Source organism: Salvelinus sp. IW2-2015, linkage group LG4q.1:29 (assembly GCF_002910315.2).
Source record: "Salvelinus sp. IW2-2015 linkage group LG4q.1:29, ASM291031v2, whole genome shotgun sequence".
Taxonomy (NCBI): domain Eukaryota; kingdom Metazoa; phylum Chordata; class Actinopteri; order Salmoniformes; family Salmonidae; genus Salvelinus; species Salvelinus sp. IW2-2015.
In genome coordinates this window covers 51,870,572-51,893,337 of record NC_036842.1, presented here as the reverse complement: position 1 = coordinate 51,893,337, position 22,766 = coordinate 51,870,572, and the positions used below count along the sequence as shown (strand labels likewise).

At 42.1% G+C, this 22,766-nt stretch overlaps 1 protein-coding gene across 1 annotated transcript in view; it reads left to right on the top strand.

Moving 5' to 3' along the window:
* The first annotated feature begins 5,183 nt into the window (after positions 1 to 5,183).
* zgc:113516 (ETNK_euk domain-containing protein) overlaps positions 5,184 to 22,766 on the top strand; it is a 33,895-nt gene continuing 16,312 nt past the window's right edge. Inside the window, exons 1-4 of the mRNA XM_023984982.2 lie at positions 5,184 to 5,719; positions 9,359 to 9,621; positions 12,547 to 12,687; positions 21,544 to 21,692. Coding sequence (XP_023840750.1) covers positions 5,579 to 5,719; positions 9,359 to 9,621; positions 12,547 to 12,687; positions 21,544 to 21,692 — 694 coding nt within the window. The 5' untranslated portion in view covers positions 5,184 to 5,578. The remainder of the gene's footprint in view (positions 5,720 to 9,358; positions 9,622 to 12,546; positions 12,688 to 21,543; positions 21,693 to 22,766) is intronic.

The window sequence follows — 22,766 nt, the reverse complement described above, 5'->3', positions numbered from 1 at the left end:
ACACAGATTCAACCACATAGTCCAGGGAGGTTTTCCAATGCCTCGCAAAGAAGGGCACCTAAAAAAGCAGACATTGAGGATTTCCCTTTGAGCATGTTGAAATTATTAATTACGCTTTGGATGGTGTATCAATACACCCAGTCATTACAAAGATACAGGCGTCTTTCCTAACTCAGTTGCCCGAGAGGAAGGAAACCACTCAGGGATTMCATCGTGAGGGCACTGGTGACTTTAAAACAGTTAAAGAATTMAATGGCTGTGATWYGWGAAAACTGAGGATGGATCAACAACATTGTAGTTACTCCACAAAACTAACCTAAATTACAMAGTGAAAAGACGGAAGACTGTACAGAATACAAAATATTTTCCAAAACATGCATCCTGTTTGCAATAAGGCACTAARGTACAACTGCAAAAAATGTGGCAAAGGAAATTAACTTCATGTCCTGAATACAAATGTTGTTTGGGGCAAATCCAACACATCACTGAGTACCACTCTTCATATTTTCAAGCATAGTGGTGACTGCATCATGTTATGGGTGTGCTTGTCATCGGTAAGGCCTAGGGAGTTTTTTAGGATAAAAATTAATGGAATCGAACTAAKCACAGGCAAAATCCTAGAGGAAAACCTGGTTCATTCTGCGTTCCAACAGACACTGGGAGAAAAATTCACCTTTCAGCAGGACAATAACCTAAAACACAAGACCAAATATACAYTGGAGTTGCTTACCAAGATGACATTGAATGTTCCTGAGTGGCCTAGTTACAATTTTGACTTAAATCGGCTTGAAAATCTATGGCAAGACTTGAAAATGTCTGTCTAGCAATGATCAACAACCAACTTAACAGAACATGAAGAATGTTTTAAAGAATAATGTGCAAATATTGTACAATTGAGGTGTYCAAAACTCTAAGAGATTTATCCAGAAAGACTAACAGCTGTTATCACTGCCAAAGGTGTATTATACTTATGTAATCAATATATATGAATGTTTTAGATCTTAATAATTTTTTACAAATGTAAAAATGTTTGTCCACTATGATATTATAGYGTATTTTGTGTKGAAAATTGATGAAAAATTACAATTAAATCAATTTTAATCCCACCTTGTAAACACAACAAAATGAGGAAAAAGTCAAGGGYTATGAATACTTCCTGAAGTACAGTCATAGCCAAAAGTTTTGAGAATMACAGAAATATAWATGTTCACAAAGTCTGCTGCCTCAGTTTGTATGATGGCAATTTGCATATACTCCAGAATGTTATGAAGAGTGATCAGATGAATTGCAATTAATTGCAAAGTCCCTCTTTGCCATGCAAATGAACTGAATCCCCCCAAAAACATTTCCACTGCATTTCAGCCCTGCCACAAAAGGACCAGCTGACATCATGTCAGTGACTCTGTCGTTAACACAGGTGTGAGTGTTGACGAGGACAAGGCTGGAGATCACTCTGTCATGCTGATTGAGTTCGAATAACAGACTGGAAGCTTCAAAAGGAGGGTGGTGCTTGGAATCATTGTTCTTCCTCTGTCAACCATGGTTACCTGCAAGGAAACAGGTGCCAAAATAATTGCTTTGCACAAAAAGGGCTTCACAGGCAAGGYTATTGCTGCCAGTAAGATTGCACCTAAATCAACCATTTATCYGATCATCAAGAACTTCAAGGAGAGAGGTTCAATTGTTGTGAAGAAGGCTTRAGGGCGCCCAAGAAAGTCCAGCAAGKGCCAGAACCGTCTCCTAATGTTGATTCAGCTGCGAGATCGGGGCACCACCAGTACAGAGCTTGCTCAGGAATGGCAGCAGGCAGGTGRGAGTGCATCTGCACGCACAGTGAGGCGAAGACTTTTGGAGGATGGCCTGGTGTCAAGAAAGGAAGCAAAGAAGCCAATTCTCTCCAGGAAAAACATCAGGGACAGACTGATATTCTGCAAAAGGTACAGGGATTGGACTGCTGAGGACTGGGGTATAGTCATTTTCTTTGATGAATCCCCTTTCTGATTGTTTGGGGCATCCGGAAAAAAAACTTGTCCGGAGAAGACAAGGTGAGCYCTACCATCAGTCCTGTGTCATGCCAACAGTAAAGCATCCTGAGACCATTCATGTGTGGGGTTGCTTCTCAGCCAAGGGTGTGGGCTCACTCACAATTTTGCCTAAGAACAGCCATGAATAAAGAATGGTACCAACACATCCTCAGAGAGCAACTTCTCCCAATCATCCAGGAACAGTCTGGTGACGAACAATGCCTTTTCCAGCATGATGGAGCACCTTGCCATAAGGTTAAAGTGTAGACTAAGTGGCTCGGGGAACAAAACATCGATATTATGGGTCCATGACCAGGAAACTCCCCAGACCTTAATCCCATTGAGAACTTGTGGTCAATCCTCAAGAGGTGGGTCGACAAACAAAACCCCACAAATTCTGACAAACTCCAAGCATTGAATATGCAAGAATGGGCTGCCATCAGMCAGGATGTGGCCCAGAAGTTAAATGACAGCATGCCAGGGCAGATTGCAGAGGTCTTGAAAAAGAAGAGTCAACACTGCAAATATTGACTCTTTGCATCAACTTCATGTAACTGTCAATAAAAGCCTTTGATACTTATGAAATGCTTGTAATTATACTTCAGTATTCCATAGTAACATCTGACAAAAATATCGAAAGACACTGAAGCAGCAAACTTTGTGGAAATTAATATTTGTGTCATTCTCAAAACTTTTGGCCACGACTGTATATGAGATTTGGTTGCGTTGTCAGCTAAACACAATTCAATATTACTTTTGTAATACAGTAAATAGTCTACAGTTAAGGCTATCTTACAAACAAATGTAACATTCAATCTTAAAATGCGTAAACACATTCATGGCCACCTTTTGAGGTTACTGTAACTAAAAATGTCTTCTTATGTAATCATATAAAAGTGCGCATGTTCAAGATAGCATGGCATGCATAGGTCGTCACAGGTTTGTGGAGATCTTCACAACTGCTGTAACAATCTGCGCAACATCTCGAACGGCATTGATCACTTGCACAATGTCTTTTTAATGTCATCTCAACTGCGTTCCAGGTCATTTGGTTCTGCTAGATGAAGCACAGTGATAAMAATCTGTTGTATGAATAAACAAAATATCTGACATATTCCCATTTGAATTTTGCTGMGSTTTTAAATGGTTGAAAACGCATTGAAAGACATTTGGGTGACAACTAAACCAAAAATCAGACAGCGTTTTTTTCCATTGGAATTTGGTTGTGCTTTTAGATTGTTGAAAGGATAGTGATGAAAACAAATTGGAAATTCAACTAACTTTCAGCTGCCTTTTTGAGTGGGTGAATATAGGTTGTAATCTCATTGATCAACGCCTCAATGAGAGGGGGGGTAGTGACGAAGTGAAAGTCTGTGAGAAAAAGTGATGGAAAGACAGAAAAGAAAGTGTGTTTGTGTGTGTCTGTCTTTGTATATGTGTCTGTGTGCCCCCCAGTACCCTTTATACTGTTCTTCTAAATAATTTATGTATACACTCATATCTCTCAGTACACAACTTCTTTGATGCCCTTTGATGACAACTGAATTTAATTTGCGTCTAAAAGCCTAGAAAAGATTGAATTCATGATTATCAGCACATTCTTGACTTCTAAGCAATTACTGTAATTATGTAAATGTAGAACTTTGGACCACGTTCTGAATAATTAAAAATGTAAACAGACTGTTATTCAATATGGTAGAATGTTAAAGGGGAAGTTTAGGTTTTTACAACTGGATGTTAGATGACTCCTCACCCTAAAAGGAGAAGCTGTAATGCGTGGTTCAGGTTTTTTTCAAACAGAAAARCGAACCATCTAACATCAAGTAGTAAAAACTTCCCCTTTAACATATTCCATGGCAGTGAACTAGCGTGATTAGTCATGCTGAAAGGATGCTAAATGATGTGATGTTTAAATACGTTTTAAAGAACACCACAGAGATGGCTATGTATAATGGTGCCGGAGGATATGGCTGCCGTTTTACGGTCTCCTAACCAATTGTACTATTGTGTGTGTTTTTTTGCGTTATTTGAAACMTATTTTGTTCATAATGTTTCTGCCACCGTCTCTAATGATCGAAAATAGCTTCTAGATATCAGGACATCGATTACTCACCTCGTACTGGACGAACGAGTTGGACGCAAAGGATTTACTTCAGACACTCGACAAGCCCCAAATCCCTGTGATTCGCATGAGAAAGAGACGGAGATATCGGGGACGTAGGTCGGGTGCCTTGTAAGGATTCGAAAGTCCTACAGCTGCACCATCGAGAGCATCCTGAGCGGCCTCTGACCGCAAGGCACTACAGAGGGTAGTGCATACAGTCCAGTACATCACTGGGGCCAAGCGTTCTGCCATCCAGGACCTCTATACCAGGCGGTGTCAGAGGAAGGCCCTAAAAATTGTCAAAGACTCCAAGCCACCCTAGTCAGACTGTTCTCTCTGCTACCGCACAGCAAGAAGTACCGGAGCGCCAAATKTAGGTGCAAAAGGCTTTTTAACAGCTTCTACCCCCAAGCCATAAGACTCCCGAACAGCTAGTCAAATGGCTACCCAGACTATCTGCATTGTCCCCCCCCCCTCTTTTATGCTGCTGCTACTCTCTATTATCAATGCATAGTCACTTTAACTCTACCTACATGAACATACTGTATTACCTCAATTACCTCGACTAACCGGTGTCGACTAACCGCACATTGACTCTGTACCGGTACCCCCTGTATATAGCCTCGCTACTGTTATTTTACTGCTTCTCTTTAATTATTTGTTATTTGTTATTTTATACTTTTATTTAAATCTGTGTTGTTGATTAAGGGCTTGTAAGCATTTCACTGTAAGGTCTACACCTGTTGTATTAGGCACCATTTTTTTGAAATTTGATATTACTCAGACAGTCCCCTTGGTAAAACGTCTTTGCAATCACCCCAGCCAACTCTATCAAAAATCTTCTTCACCCATCGCACACAATCTGCAGCACATTAGTGATTTCCGCCTGCAGTCAAAGGTACATGTTCTAGACAGGCGGCCACACAAATTGTTAACATTTAGCCCATATCTGTAGTATGTTTTAGCTTTGGTTGTGCCTAGTGTCAGTGAGTTTGATGGTTAATGTGTAACCCCCACAAACTAACTGAACCTGGATTCGTGGAGATGCCCAGAGGAACATTGTGCTTTGATAAGCCAGCTGGTGTTGCGTGCTGAGTCACTGAACACACGACTGGACAAATAGGTGACAAGTTAGCACACATAATGACAGTTTGACTGGGTCCACACCACCGCAAGACAACGCTGTGTCTGAACAGCGCATGTTGGACTGTTCACTTGGTTGAACAACACTCAACTTGGGACTTACTACTACTACTACTAGTTGGTCGGAACACCGCTCAACTTGTTCTAAATACTACTCCACTACACTATCTTGGTTGGACTACCACTCAACTTGGTCTGGCTACCGGTCAACGTGGTCTAAAAACTACTTAACCAGCTTGGGRTGACTACCTCTGACCAAGTTTCAGACCCTGCCCCATCTTGAGTAGTAACCCTGCTTCAGGTGGTCATGGATTGTGGCTCTAAATGCCCCAGGGGTCAGCTCCTGCACCTGGATGTGTGTGTGGATGAGCAGAAGCCTCGCGGCGGTGTCCTAGAGCTCCTCGGGAGACTGAGGCCCCAGTGGAAGCCACAGGACATCAAGATGAAGGTAAGTGAAGGGATCAAATTGTCACATCAGTATGCCAATGGGCAAAACTGGTTGAAATTATGTTGTAATGCTGTAATTTCAACCAGTTTTGCCTGTTGGAATGTAAGCGAGAAGTATTAGTATTCTGAGAAGTGAGTAGTATTAACCCCTAGTTGTGTTCTCGTGCGTATCAGACCTTGAACATGTTTCAATGAAAAAACATTCCCCTCAATCTTCAACCAGACACTCAGAGGTAACAACTTCAGCAATAAGGTCATAGAAAACCATAGGAATCGCGTAGAACGTCTGTCCTCAGCTAACATAGCTTCTCTTAAGGTCTCCATTCGTGTGTGCAAACAGTGGGGCAATCTCCCAGAGAAATAGGATCTATATTTGTCAGGGTCACAGTGGAGCGGGCCTGACCTCTCAATCTAGAACAGGTCTAGTTTAAGCACACAGAGAGATGAACGCTACCCCCCCAGATTTCCCCCTCAAGCCCTCTGAATCAGTATTGAGGCTAGGTTTGTGGGGACTCTGAGCAAAAATATTAAACCAAAAATAGACACTCTTGGTTCATAAAGACGAAACTGTTCAGAAACGACAGAAAAGTGGGTATATAGACATCTCCGAGAAATTCTCAAAAAGTAGGCAGCATAGCCTCTCAAACTCTCTGGATTGAATTAAAGCTTTTCTGTCCGGTTCAAATGCCTTTGCTCTGTCAATCTCAACTCCGAGACAGACATTGTTCAACATAATTCAGAGGCCACGTTGAATAGATATGAGTCAGAATAAATTAGGGAGAGAGACTTTTCAGTCAGTTGGATAGAGAAATGATCCTAAGCAGAGCTTAGACCAAGACATCTAGTTTCACTGACTGGGCTGTGTTCATTAGACACGAAACCGAATAAAACATCCTGAAACCGGAAGGGACTGCCTAGACTTAATGTACGTTTTCCGTGGCAAAGATGGAAGAATTCTTACAGTTCTCCAATTCATCCAATTAATTTAGTGCTCCTCATACCTCTATTGAAGTACGGAACAGATAGCATAATCATCTCTTAAACTCCATAAAAAAAGACATCTATTCAAACGAGGCAAACACCTCTCCTTAAACCAGTGTTTTGGGAACAGGAATACAACTAATTGTTCTTTTAAAGTTGGATCTAGTAAGTCTTATACTACACAAAGCATGTGTTCCATCAAATGTGAGTTCACAACAGCATGAAGGCTACAGTGGCATTGGTGAATGGTGCTCACCACATTGTGCAAACCCAGAACCAAATGTTGTGTATACTGGCCAGCTAACAATTGTTCTAAGAGTCAACTCAAGTTTGCGAAAACATTTGTGATTGCTATCCAACAAAAGGCAGATTCTCGCTAGAATACACCCCCACACAAACGGTTTGTAAARGCATGGTCCTTCATGTTCAAGAATAGGTTATGGGTTTGCTCTCTTTGTCCCACATAACACACCGGTTTGATGACAAAAGCCTGTCGTATTTTATTACAATAGCCTATCTTGTGTCAGCTGTGGCATGTTTGTTCAAATGGCTCRCAATCCAGCGCTATGAATACTTCATCAAATGTCAAGGTGACCATGTTTGTTCTCTGCCACTCTCGATGAAACATTGTGTTAGATGCAGTCCCTTCGGGGTTTGAGGAGCCCTTGGGGGACAGTGGGAGTGAGAGAACGCTGGAGCAGGCAGTGAAAGGAAACAAACGTACATTYATGTGCATGTGGAAGGTCTGATATTGCTTACCATGACCACATCATAACCACTGAACATTTTCCAGTCGGTGCTCAATAATGAAAGTGGCCTGTAGGATTTGTCCTTGAAATTGTCCCAATCCGTTACATAATACACTGGAGTGACTATAAATGCTTACAAGCAGGATGTTTTAATGTTTCATTTGAATAGTTCCTCCAATTAAAGGGATATTTCACTCAAATTACAAAATGACATTAGTTTCCTTACCCTGTAAGCAGTCTATGGACAATGTAAGACAGCAGTCAATGCTATGGTTTTGTTGATCTGGCCACTTTCTGCAGGGAATTTGTATTTATTTMATTTTTATTTAACCTTTGTTTAAACTAGGCAAGGCAGTTAAGAACACATTCTTGACGGMAATGGTGTGGAATTTTYGTGAACCATCCCTTTAATGAGAAGGACCATACATACCCCTCTCCCTCCCTGGAAGAGTCTCCACCTGCTTTGAATAAGAGATGGGATTGTCTCTCTTTGGTTAATCATGGGCTAAATRATCACAACACTGTTATTCTTATTGTAGCGTAAAGTTGGGAGTCATAAACTATTGCGACCTGTCAAAATACCATCACAATATGAATGCTGGCCCAATTGAAGTGTTATGCAATTACTTTAAACAGGAACTTATGACTTGACGTTAGGATACACGTGTTATATTTAATGTTTTGGTTTGTTACGGAACAGTATTTGCCCACGTGGAACAAACCACAGCACGGCAAACCTTTCATTTTTAATCTCATGCAGTTTGGACTTTTGTTTTGGATTTGTTCTGCTCTTTTTGTGTGCTTTTCTCCTCTCTTTCCTCATTCATATTTMTATACATTTTTGGACTGTTGAGGAACAGAGATTGTGAGTCCACWGGCCTATCACCGTAAACATACAAAACATCATTGATGTAGACGTCARGTGTAAAAGTGATATAATCTGATTTAAAACAGGAGGAGTGGGAGACACTCACACATAACAGGTAGACAGTAGTGATGGGGGAGAAAATCGATACAGTTACATATTTGGATATAATTGTTTACAATAAATTGTATCGTTTCGACAATTTCGCAATATAATTTTTTGTACTAGTTGGCTGTACCAAAACTCCAGTATTTTTTCTTCATAGCTTGTTCTCCATCTTCTTTTTAAATAMGGAGCCAATTTGCTTTCAGCAGTTTTATTTCCATGACTGATTAAAACTCGTTTTCTCATGGCTCTCTCTTGTSCCTCTGCATCAGACATATGGTGAGCAATATGTTTGGAACATCGAATCGTAATATAATCACAGTGTCAAATCGCAATACATACATAATCMTGAGAATCACAATACATATTGTATCGGCATCTTATATAATATCGTGAGGTCCCTGGAAATTCCCAGCCCTAGAAAACAGGTATACACATGGGTGGGCTGTGACGTCGCAGCTGAGCTTGCGCTGTTTGTGAAACCTCAGAGCAGGGAACTAACAGCTCATGAGGGGGTTAATATGAGGATGAGAGTCAGGATCGTTACCGGGCCTCCCGAGTGGCGCAGTGGTCTAAGGCACTGCATCGCAGTGCTACCTGTTCCACTAGAGATKCTGATTCYAGTCCAGGCTCTGTCGCAGCCAGCCACGACTGGAAGACTCATGGGGCGYCYCACAATWGGCCCAGCGTCATCCGGGTTAGGGGAGGGTTTGGCCGGCAGGGATGTTCTTGTCCCATCGCGCATTAGCGCGTGGCACGGCTCTCCTGTGGCACGGCTCTCGACCTTRGCCTCTCTCGAGTCCGTAAGGGAGTTGCAGCGATGGGACAAGACTGTAACTACCAATTGGYWACSACAAAATTGGGCAGAAAAAGGGGTTAAAAATTGGAAAAGATTGTTACCGCTATCAACACTATCCTGATATTGTTGTGTTGTGTTCAGGTGTTCACAGAGGGCATCACCAACCAGCTGATGGGCTGCTTCGTGGGCTCGCTCCAGGAGTCAGGGGCTGTGCTGGTGCGTGTGTACGGGAGGATGACAGAGCTCTATGTGGACCGGGAGAGAGAGGTGGAGATGTTCCAGATACTCCACACTCACAACTGTGGCCCGCAGATCTACTGCAGCTTCCGGAACGGCATCTGCTACGAGTTTGTGAGGGGGAACGTGTTGGARGACACACTGCTCACACAGCCTGCCATCTATAGGTATCTGTGAAAAGTTCTAAATGTCTTACACATACTGTACATTTACGGTACAGATTTGAAGAACACAAATGAATAGATTTCATCATGTGACTTTCAAACAGTTACAGAGTTTAATGGCTGTGATAGGAGAAAACTGAGGCTGGATCAACAACATTGTAGTTCCTCCACAATACTAACATATATGACAGATTGAAAAGAAGGAAGCTTTTACAGAATACACATATTCCAAAACATGCATCCTGTTTCCAACAAGTCACTACAGTAATACTGCAAAGAAARGTGGCAAAGCAATTKACTTTTTCTCCTTAARACAAAGTGTTATGTATGGGGCAAATCCAATACAACACATCACTGAGTACCACTCTCCATTATTTTCAAGCATAGTGGTGGCTACATCATGTTATGGGTATGCTTGTAATCGTTAAGGACTGGGTAGTTTTTCAGGATAAAGAATTAACAGAATGGGRCTCCCGAGTGGTGCAGCGGTCTAAGGCACTGCATTGCAGTAATTAAGGCGTCACTACAGACCTGGGTTCGTTCCCAGGCTGTGTCACAACCGGCCGTGACTGGGAGTCCCGTAGGGTGGCGCACAATTGGCACAGCGTCGTCCGGGTTAGTGGATGGTTTTGCTGGGGGGGCTTCACTTGGCTCATTGCGCTCTAGTGACTCCTTGTGGTGGGCCAGGCGCCTGCAGGATGAATTTGGTCGTCAGTTGAACGGTGTTTCCTCTAACACATTGGTGCAACTGGCTTCAGYGTTAAGCGGGCGGGTAAGAAGCAGGGTTTGGTGGGTCATGTTTGGGGAAAGCATGACTCGGCATTCGCCTTTCCCGAGCCCGTTGGGGAGTTGCAGCGATGAGATCGCAATTGGATATCACGAAATTGGGGAGYAAACGGGGGTTAAATACAAATATATATTTGTATTATTTTATTATATATATATATATATATAATAAAAATAAACAGAATACAGCTAACCACAGGCAAAATCCTATAGTTGCTTACTAAGAAGAAAACGAATGTTCCTGAGTGGCCGAGTTACAGTTTTGACTTAAATCTGCTTGAAAATCTATGGCAAGACTTTAAAATGGTAGTCTAGCAATGATCAACAACCTATTTGACAGAGCTTTTGTACAATCCAGGTGTGTGAAGCTCTTAGAGACWTACCCAGAAAGACTGTAACACCTGTAATCACTGACAAAGGTGATTCGAACATAGCAAAAAGCTACGGACAATGTGTTTACGCGGAGTGGATCAGGGAAACCCAAGAGCAGACTCAGACGAGGAGACTGGGATGAAGTAACCAAGGTATTTATTGAAACACGGGGAAGATGGAGTGCAGGCCAGGGGAAGCTCGGACGGGTTGCAGGAAACCAGGTGRGGAGACTGAGGCTGGAGCGAGAGGGGTTGGGAATAAATCAAGGGGTATGAATAGTTTCTGAAGGCACTTTAGTTCCAATGCAAATGTTCTAACTTTCGGCGAAGTGTCTTACGTCTTGAGCGTCAAATATCTTGATAAAAAGCATCAGGTAGGATTTAATCAATACACAAATACGAATATAGTTTTATATATATCTGAAATGACTTTGTTTTTRGTGAATTTGATTACATCATCTTGAGGTCTAGTCAAGAGATTGTGGTGCATGAACCTGGAAGTATGACGTAGGAACGCGCCACTCTCATAGGGCGCTGTAGCAGTGTCAATCCAGTGAGTCTCACATTGGATCTGAAAGTGAACGATAACAGTGGAGCATGGGAATGGAGGAATGAGAGGGTTATCCATCCATGTGTCTGGTGCGGGGGTCATGGGAGTACTCTGTCTTTTAGGAGTATCAGAGGAGAGGATAGGGTCGCTGAGACATCAGAGAACAAAACGATGTGAAGGCTTTCACAGGTTCTTAAAGGTTTTCTTTAGAGTAGCACCTGCTGGTTGGCTGGCTGGCTGGCTGTGTGTGTGTGTGTGTGTACGTGTGTGTGCATGTGTGTGTTTGTTTGTTTTTACTTTATGTAAGTCTCTCAGTGTGTGAGTCTGGGGCGGTGATTAAGATTTGGGTCTGGATAATGGTTTCTCAGTGGGTACCATTGTAAAGAGTATGTTTGTTGGACTCAAACTGTACTAATACCAACCAAACAATTACAGTCAAAMTTRTGTGTATTACCTTCAACCTTCTGACTTACTTTTACCGACCTCATTAAATATGCTCACTCTTCAATTCACTACCTCTCATGTGTGCAAATCAGTTAAATACTGTATATTGTGATTGTATTTAATGATATATATTATGCCTATTATTTAATGTAAATCAGTTTCCTTAGATTTACTCTCTGGATACATTTCCTTTGATCCCCTGAACCAGTTTCCTTAGGTTCTCTAAACCAGTTTCCTTAGGTTCTCTAAACCAGTTTCCTTAGGTTCTCTAAACCAGCTTCCTTTGATCCCCTGAACCAGTTTCCTTAGGTTCTCTAAACCAGCTTCCTTAGGTTCTCTAAACCAGTTTCCTTAGGTTCTCTAAACCGGCTTCCTTAGGTTTTACTCCCATTGATCAATTTTAACTCTGAACCAATTTCCTTAGGTTCTACACGTGATTGTAGGTCAACTCTCGATCAATTTCGTTAAATCCTACTGTTCACCGACCAGATTAATCATTATAGGAAAATAGTTCTGCCAAATTGAACCTCAAAATGTTGTGTATGAGGAGGACAAGAGATCTTTCACCATTAAGACTCGGCTGGAAAACAGACAGTACCTCACAGAGATTTTTGAATAAGGTATCTTACCTTCTTAATTGTGGGCGGAGTTGCTGTCTGGGTCCAAGCCGAGTCAAACAGGTCAAGAAGTCAAGTCGCTTTTTTTGTGTGCAATATCTTGGTTCTGTCTCATTTGTAGTTATGTTATACAATTATACTATTTGTTTTCCTTCTGTAGATTGATTGCGACAGAAATGGGAAAAATCCACTCGATCAAGCTTGAATCGGACAACCCTGTGGAGAATATTCTGTGGAAGAAGATGGCCCAGTTTCTCAAACTTGTCCATAACGCTCAGAGCAACACAACAGCACCACATAGGTGAGTAAACACAACCCTATCTACTTAGAAACTTAAATGTTTTTTGTAAACCAAAGATTTGTAATAGTCGTTCACTTTCCTCTTCCTTTATTAGTTGTATTGATGGTGAAGTCTGACTCATTTAACCAGTCGTTACTGTTGCTATTATGCTGCGTTCATAACCAAGTAGGAAGGTGGTATTTACCAKATACAGCTGGGAAAAATTCAGTTGAATGTCCCTCCAACTGGTAATTACTATTGGTAAATAAGTCTATAAGCAATCTATTAATATGGTTTTTAAACACTATCATTTGTTTGTGAGCTTAATGTGTACTTTTAGATTAGGGTTGACATAGCTTGTTTGCCATCCGCCAATTTGTGTTTCTCAGCGGGTTCAAAGCATGTGAATGTATCCGGCTCGTATTGTAAGAAGCACTATGCAGAAATCGCTCAGCCATATCCTGGTTGAAAATTCTAATAGTTCTCCTAATTTCAGTTTGTATGACAAAACAAGCAGTCATTGTTCCAGAGAATCATTGTACCATCTAAACCGGTGTGAAACATATTTTCCATAACCAAAATTATTGTATTTCAGCTGTTGTACAACCAAAGTAAAAGACACAAAAACAAAACTACAGAAAGGGAAGCATAGAAATAGCATACATAGAACAMATCTACCGCTTCTTAGACTTGCCTTCAATGAAAGATCTATTACTCATATTTTTATGTGAATTTGCTATGGTTGCCCAAAAAGTTACATATTGTAGCTTTTAAGACTGAACAAGTGGAAATTACTAGCTTCCTATTTTGTTATGAACGCAGCATTAGTCCACTCTCTCTTGCTATGTGGGGACACCAAGATGAGAAGAAGTGATTGGCCCATTGAGGAGGTGGGGGAGTAGCGCCTGTGGTAATGACATTGTGCTATCTTAGCCAGGGTCACAGGGTGAAAAGTGAGATGGAACTTCCAGACACTACAAATAAAAGCAGACACTGGCTCGGTTTCCTTGAAACGCTCTCTCCCTTATCAGTCAAATGTTCTGCGTTGTTTACGTTTGCTAAGAGGGGTCGGAAGTCCATGCAAACTCGAGTCAAACTAGAGTCCCAAAGTAGTGGGTCTGCTTTAGTTTTTCAGATTGAAAGAATATCACCAGTCTAGTATGTTCGTTCTGTTTTTTTATGTTTTGGGGGGAGAGGGCAGGGCAATTAGCTGTGGAGTGGGTCATCCATTTAACATAGAAGTACGATGGGGAGATTGGGATCACTACGATAAGATAGAAGCAGCTTCCTGCATACATATGAGATGGAGTCAGCATGTCTCTAGTAGTCTTTTTAACATTGCTATGACAGGACACAGACAACTAACTTGTGTGTGTGTGTAACATCCCATATAAGTTCTATTTTAAATAAAGAGAGTCGCACACGCTTGATATAAACRTCCAGTCATTTATCGGGTAAACCACCAACGTTTCGGCATCACTGTGCCTTCTTCAGGATAATGTKACGAATGCTTGAACCAGGTTATGTAGACAAACAGTGCAATTAGTGCAACCAATGACAATAGTGAGGGGGTGTGTCATAYTTACTGGGGGTCTACAAGCATGGCCACAGTATTGGGGATAGCTTAGTGAGATCTGACCTGCCCCCTGAGCCCACTCTGACACTCCTGACACCCATTCCAAATGGGAACTACGAATGTGGCTCATGCACCCAGTGCAATAGCACCACATGAACATCCTTCTTCAGACACCCACATACAGGTCAGAAAATCCCTGTTAGGGGTATCATCTCATGCAAGACAAAGGGAGTAATCTATCTCATCACCTGTCCATGTGGGAAAGCATAGATAGGACAAACGAAAAGGCAATTAAAACAACGCATAGCTGAACACCAAAGCTTAATCAGGTGTAAGAYCGTTGACTTTCAAGTAGCAGCTCACTTTGTTGGAGCTAACCATCCTATCTCCTCCCTCAAATACACAGGTATTGAGCAATGGCTATCCAGACTACTTGCATTGCCCCKCCACCTTTTACACCGCTGCTACTCTCTGTTATCATCTATGCATAGCCACTTTAATAACTRTACCTACATGTACATATTACCTKAATTACCTCGACTAACCGGTGCCCCCGCACATTGACTCTGTACCGGTGCCCCCTGTATATAGCCTCGCTGTTGTTATTTTACTGCTGCTCTTTAACTACTTGTTACTTTTATCTCTTATTCTTATTCGTATTTTTTCAACTGCATTGTTGGTTAGGGGCTACAAGTACGCATTTCACTGTAAGGTCTACACCTGTTGTATTCGGCGCATGTGACTAATACTATTTGATTTGATTTGTTACTTTACCTAGGAGAGGAGGTAACATCGAGACCCTACTACTACACAGGGAGGCCTACAGGATATCCTGTCTAAAAACACTGACCCCTAGTGGTCTGAATATTGACGTTGATCTCAAGCCCTTCTTATGAACATTTCTCCTTCTTATAAATGAATATATTCTTTCTACAGCCTATCAGCGTGCTTATTATGCATTATGGTTGAACCAAAAGATTACATGTAACAACAATGAAATGTAATGGAAACAAATAAATGTATATGAAATAAAATTCAACAGTAATGTATGTTGATGCTAATATGATGTACAATATCTAATTTATGTTGCCATATGATAACGATAGCCTAATATATTCAACATGCTGTAAACTATTGTCTTGTAASGGTTTCACTCAATTCATTCTCGTCAACCTAGTAATTATGACACACCCCCTCACTATTGTCATTGGTTGCACTAATTGCACTGTTTGTCTACATAACCTGGCTCAAGCATTCACGACGTTACCCTGAAGAAGGCACAGCAATACCGAAACCTTGGTGGTTTACCTCGATAAATTACGGGAAGTTTATATATATATATATATATAGCGTGCGACTCTCTATTTATTTTGATAGCTTACAGTTTACTCGCCGTTAGTCAGCACCTCTACACAAAATAATTTCTCAGGGTGTGCGCCWGCTCATGSTTTTTCTTAGACATATACATGATGTGGCATGACACAGGTAGTGGTATTTACAATATGATAATGGAAGTATAAGCAAACAATTTTCAAGAATCTTAGAAGTAACTAAGATGATGTTAAACCCAAGTATGTCAAGGCAATTGCTAACCTGTAGACAATTTKATTATAGAAAGGGCATTATTCATTTTGCAGAGCGTACACCAGCTTTAAAGTTGCACCGCATTCYGACGTCCAATAGATGGAGCTATATTGTGATACATTTTTAAACCTGGACAAATTGATCCACAGTTAAGTRTCAAAATCAAATTCATAGGACAAAAAAAGAACAAATAGAAAGTCAGAAAGGCCCCACTAAAAGGTTGAACATTGTCTCCAGACATTTGGATGCACAGGAGGTTGGTGGCACCTTAATTGGGGAGAACGGGCTTGTGGAAARGGCTGGAGATGTATAGGTGGAATGGTATCAAATACATCAGACACATGGTTTCCATGTGTTTGATGCCAATCCATTTACACCGTTTCAGGTATTATTAGGAGCCGTCCTCCCCTCAGCAGCCTCCACTGTTTGGATGTCTAGATCAATATTTAAATGTCGGTTTATACACTACATGACCAAAAGTATGTGGACACCTGCGAACATCTCATTCCAAAATCATGGGCATTAATATGGAGTTTGTCCCCCCTTTGCTGCTATAACAGCCTCTACTCTTCTCGGAAGGCTTTCCATTAGATGTTGGAACATTGCTGCGGGGACTTGCTTCCATTCAGCCACAAGAGCATTAGTGAGGTTGGGCACGGATGTTGGCCGATTAGGTCTGGCTCGCAGTTGGTGTTACAATTAATTTCAAAGGTGTTGGATGGGGTAGAGGTCAGGGCCCTGCAGGCCAGTCAAGTTCTTCCACACCGATCTCGACAAACCATTTCTGTATTGACCTCGCTTTGTGCACGGGGGCATTGTCATACTGAAACAGGAAAGGGCCTTCCCCAAACTGTTTCCACAAAGTAGGAAGTACAGACTCGTCTACAATGTCATTGTATGCTGTAGCATTAAGATTGCCCTTCACTGGAACCAAGGGGCCTGAACCATYAAAAACAGCCCGAGACCACATAGTTGGCACTATGCATCCGCCAAACCCAGATTTGTCCATCGGACTGCCAGATGGTGAAACGTGATTCATCATTCCGGAGAACACGTTTCCACTGCTCCAGAGTCCAATGCGAGCTTTACACCACTCCAGCCAACGCTTGGCATTGCGCATGGTGATGTTAGGCTTGTGTGCGACTGTTTGGCCATGGAAGCCCATTTCATTAAGTTTTCGACAAACAATTATTTTGCTGACATGGCTACCAGAAGCAGTTTGTYACTCGGTYGTGAGTGTTCCAACCGAGGGTCGACGATTTTTACACACTACGAGCTTCAGCACTCTGCAGTCCCGTTCTGTGATGTTGTGTGGCCTATTACTTTGAGGCTGAGCCGTTGTTGCTACAATAGACGATTTCACTTCACAGCAACAGCACTTACAGTTGACTGGGGCTGCACTAGCAGGGGCTACTCTGACAGTGCCACGTGGAAAGTCACTGAGCTGAATCCACTCATTTGAAGGGGTGTCCACATACTATTGTATACATAGTGCATGACATAATCAAATATGGTTGATTTCTGTGCAGAACAAATTTGTTTATATTTTTCACATCTCTCATTGTACGGTATTCCACTTATACAAGGAATTCTTCCAATCTATTGGCTCTTACAAGTCAATCGTCCATAAAATATACATTTCAAATTATTGCCTTGAATGTTTGTTTGTGGTTTTGTGTGTGATAAAAGGAGCCACAGAGGGAGAGGTTGAGAACCGGACAACACACAAAAGCATCAGAGAGACTTTTGTACTTCGGGAATGTAAAAGTGCTTGTGAAAGAGTGTCTTCCGAGGAAACGGAGGTAGAGGGGGAGCAGGAAGAGGCTGCACCTGCAGAAGAGCCCCTCAGTCAGCGTCAGACAGTCACCCGCTGGGGTGGGAGGCAGAAGAGAGGAAGGAGAGGAGAGAACAGGAGAGGAGATACATCTGTGGTGTTGAGGAGAGGGGGGAAGAGGGCAGAACAGGAGAGGAGTGGGGGAGGAGAGAACAGGACAGGAGAGATACAGCTGCACTACAGTTCCGAGGAGAGTGGCGAAGCCGGAGAGAGCAGCCTCCTGCTCTGCTCAAAGCCCTCCTGCTAATTCTTCCATTTAACACTCAACACAAACCACACAATACTGCCATAATCACTGCTGCTCCACTGGAGCTGGTAATCAGCTGTAAATAAGGCGCATTGATAACGAGCCGCCAGAAGAGGAAATTCCTCTAATTACTGTAGCTAGCTCTCTAGAAACTTCACTGAAAGAAATGAGAGGAGTGGGAGCCGGGAGACTAGCAGCATACTTCACGACCGCCTGCATCTGAAAGGCAGAGGAGTTGGGCAAGAGAAGGGGGGGAAAGTTCAAGATAGCAGAGTGGTGTTGCAATGTAAAATGTTTGGGAGCTTGTTTTTGTTGTTTGAATTTATTTTCAAGATAGAATAATTGATCGGAATTAATCCAGTTTTCTTTTTTACCATGGATTGTGCCTTTGAACAAACATTTGTTTTCTTCTGTACTGTTATTCTGCAAACAGAATAAAAAATGAGTTTGCATTTTTAAAGAGATATGGAATTTGCGAACCACATTTAATAGGACATATTTTAATGAATATTGATGATATTGAGATACAAATAAATTGCCCATAAAAAGCTAAAATATGAATGAAATACTAATATCATACTGTTTTATTTAACTAGTCAAGTCAGTTAAGAATAAATTCTTATTTATTATGACAGCCTACCAGGGAGCAGTGGGTTAACTGCCTTGTTCAGGGGCAGAATGACAGATTTTTACCTTGTCAGCTCAGGGATTTGATCCAGCAACCTTTCAGTTACTAGCCCAACACTCAAACCAATAGGCTACCTGCCACCCCCTGTACTAAGCTATTTTTAAGAGTTTCTGGGAAAGTAAAAAACTAAGAAAAAACAGGGTTATTCTAAAATTGCAAGAACACATGTTGTAAGAACAAAACTGTGTTACAGTGTAGGCTATATCCCAGAAATACAGATAACAGTTTTGACTGAATAGGGCCCAAAGCCTTTATGAGTGATGAGCAAAGTGTCCATTCGTAACGACAATGAAAAATTATTCAAACGGAGCTGAACAAAGTAATCTTCCATCCAAATGAGTGATTGTGGGTCTGAGAAAATAGTGCAGGGTCTGTAGGAGGGGAAAAGAGCTCTGTCATGACTGTAAACAACGGCCTACGTCTCTGCTTTTATTGTACGTTCCTAACAGACCCCACTAAATTATGTCGACAACTGTGTATAATAGCACCACAACTGTTTGTCCCCTTGCATAAATAGGTATAACAGTGTTTAAATTACTTTCTTGGATTTTTTTTCTTTGGCGATTGAAAAGAGACAAAAAAAATCATTTGAACGGCACAATGCTTACACAGCGTTTCCCAGGTGCATTTTCGAGTGGCGTCCGTGAAAATAAGACCTTTGTTGATTGATAGTGCTTTCCCAAGAAGGAATAACAAAACATTGTGAAGGCATGTAACCTCTCCGGATGATATGTTGTGCTGTCTAGTGTCATAAACAACTTGTTTTGATGTAAACGCATGCAGGCCTGGAGAATGCATCTACAGGTTGGAGAACTACTGCATTAAGTAATTCTCCCCCTGGTTGAATACAAGACCGGGCCAGACGTTTTCCTCTTCTAGACTTTCTTCAAGTCTTTGCAGGCACAGGAAGTAATGGACTTTATTTGTCTCTGTATTTGTACTGTGTACTGATAGATTAATGGCCAACATGGACGTGATGTAATGCAACAACTTGAAACATGGAAATAAGTCCAATATAGTATATTTTCTTTTAAAATGTCCGTATTCAGTCAGTGGTCAAGTCTCTTGAAGGCACTGAGCCCTGCACATGTACTATATACTGTTTACTGTTTCAAGATTTAAGTTTTATTGTCACATGAACAAGTACAGTGAAATGCCTTGCACGCGCCAAACCCAACAATGCAGCAATCAATATCATTGTAGCACTAAAAATAACAGAAGGTAGAACAAAAACAATAAGAATAACACAAGAAAGTAAGAAGCTATATACAGTGTCAGTTCCAATACCATATTATTAACAATGTGCAGGAATACTGGAGTGATACAGGTAGATATGTAAGGCGACTAGGCATCAGGATACATGATAAACAGAGAGGCAGCAGCATAAATGATGATTGTGTGTGAGTGTGTGTGCAGGTGTGTAGTCTGCATAAATGTGTGTGCATGTTATGTGTGTGTTGGAGTGTCAGTGTGCGTGAGTGTGCATAGAGACAGTGCAAAAATAAAATACAGTATAAGGGTCAACTCAGATAGTCCATGTAGCCATTATGTCAGCTACAGTATTTAGCAGGATTATGGCTTGGGAATAGAAGCTGTTCAGGAGCATGTTGGTGTCAGACCTGATGCACCGGTACCGCTTGCTGTGCGGAAGCAGAGAGAACAGTCTATGGCTTGGGTGGCTGGAGTCTTGAACGATTTTCCGGGCCTTCCTTTCACACCACCTGATATAGAAGTCCTAGATGGTAGGGAGATCGGCCCCAGTGATGTACTGGGCTGTCCGCACCACCATCTGTAGCACCATGCGATCGAGGGCGGTGCTGTTGCCTTAACAAGCAGTGATCAAGATGTTCTCAGTGCTGCAGCTGTATAACTTTTTGAGGATTTGAGGGCCCATGACAAACCTTTTCAATCTCTCGACTGTGTGAGTAGACCATTTTAAGTCCTTAGTGATTTGGACACAGAGGAACTTGAAGCTCCCCTCCATTGGTGGTATGCTCGCCCCCCTGTTTCCTGTAGTCCATGATCAGCTCCTTGGTTTCACTGATGTTGAGGGAGAGTTTGTTGTCCCGGCACCACACTGCCAGGTCACTGACCTCCTCCCTGTAGGCTGTATAATCATCGCCGGTGATCAGGCCTGCCACCGTTGTGTCCGTCAGCAAACTTGATGATGGTGTTGGAGTCGTGCGTGGCCACACAGTTGTGGGTGAACAGGGAGTACAGGAGGGGACTAAGCACACACCCCAGTGGGGCCCACGTGTTGAGGGGCAGTGTGGCAGTCAGGAAGCCCATGATCCAGATGCAGATGCAGATGGAGTTCAGTCCAGCTGATCTGCACATGCTCTGAGAATGTGCCCAAGAATATTGTCCGGCTCCGAAGCAGCGAACCTTCACTCTGTGGACAACGTCGCCGATGCATTTCCTAATGAAGCCAGTGACGGAGGTGGTGAGCTCGTCAATGTTATTGGCGGAGTCTCGGAACATATTCCAGTCGGCGCTAGCAAAGCAGTCCTGTAGCATAATCTCTGATTCTGATGACATTTCTCAACGGGGCGAGTCGCAGGTACTTCCTGTTTGAGCTTCTGCTTGTAAACAGGGAAGCAGGAATACGGACTCATGATCTGACATGCCGAATGGCGGATGAGGGAGGAGGGCCTTGGACGCTTGCTTGTGGGTAGCGTAACAGTGGTCTAGGACTTTATCGCCCCTAATGGCGAAGGAGATTTGTTGGAAGTTTGGCATCACGTGTCTTAATGACGCAGAATTAAAATAGCCGGCGACAAGAAAGGCTGCAGCACATGCATCTTTAGTACATTATAAAACACATTATACCGTCCTTCATCTGTGTAAAAACAGCATGTGGAATAGCATGAAATACATTTGAATGTGATGATACTTTCAGTGCCTGCAATGTGTAACTGTTATTTTATTGATTTTTTTTGCCCACACAGTTCCAAGCTGCTGCGAGAGATCCCTAGCATCGAAACCCTGTCAGATGAAATGGAGACGCTGAAAAGACACCTCTCTCAGATCGGCTCGCCGACCGTGCTGTGTCACAACGACCTCCTGACTAAAAATATAATCTACGACAACAAAGAGGGTGGGTGAGGGTGTATGATGCGAGTTCATTTTGTACAGTAGTTAGAAAAGCAACGGGGCATGAGGTAGAACTGGATTCATTAGAATTGAACTGTTTAGGTATAGCATTTGTTCTGCCAATCTGGTGCAATAGACCATCAGTGTCGGTAAGAATACAAGATTGCCATATTTTAGACTCAATAACTCTTGATGTCCCTTCGATTTCACTTATTTCCACTTATAAAGTGGTCTGATTGTAGGACATGTTCCACTTTAAAACTTTGACAAAATGTGGTTCACGAAACGGTCTTGATCGATCCCACAGCTTTCCTTTATTTTGCTACTAAACCTATACCCTATTCCCTTAATCCTCTTTTCATTTTTTTAATGTCCTAATGTCATTTCAAACTTGCAGCATTGCTATGATGCATGTAAGGCACACGATTATGATAAAGAAATTATTCATGTTTCTCTGAATCTTGTCAGGGACGTTGCAGTTGCAACAGTAAAGCACAAACTAAAAGCCTATGATACTGGAACATAATCTAAGTAAAATGGAAAATAATTTCATTGTATCTAATTGAGGAAATTTAGCATTGACTTTTGGGTGTTGACTAAGGTGCGGGAGGTAGCCTCGAGGTTAGGCTCAAAAGGTTGGTGGTTCAAATCTCACAGCCGACAAGTTGAAAAAACTGCCGCTATGCTCTTGAGCAAGGCACTTAACCCCAATTGCTCCAGGGTCGCTGGACAACGGTGACCCTGACCATGACCCCACTCCATCCGGGTGTCTCAGGGGGAGTTTGGATTCGCAAGAAGCACATTTCAATTACAAACTTGCAATGATGAACACTTGTACAAGTGTGTAACACGACAAATATAAGCACCCCCAAAACTATTATTTGTTGAAGCTTTCAGATCACACTATCAATTATAGCAACATGAATAGAGTACAGACTTGGGTTTCAAGTACTTGAAGTCTGCCTGGTGGGTGGAGTTGACAGTTTGATTTATTAAGCCAGGCAAGCTCCAACAGGCCCAGGTAAGGTATTTGAATGGATTTTTTACAAGTATTTGAGACCCAGATCTGGATTCAAAT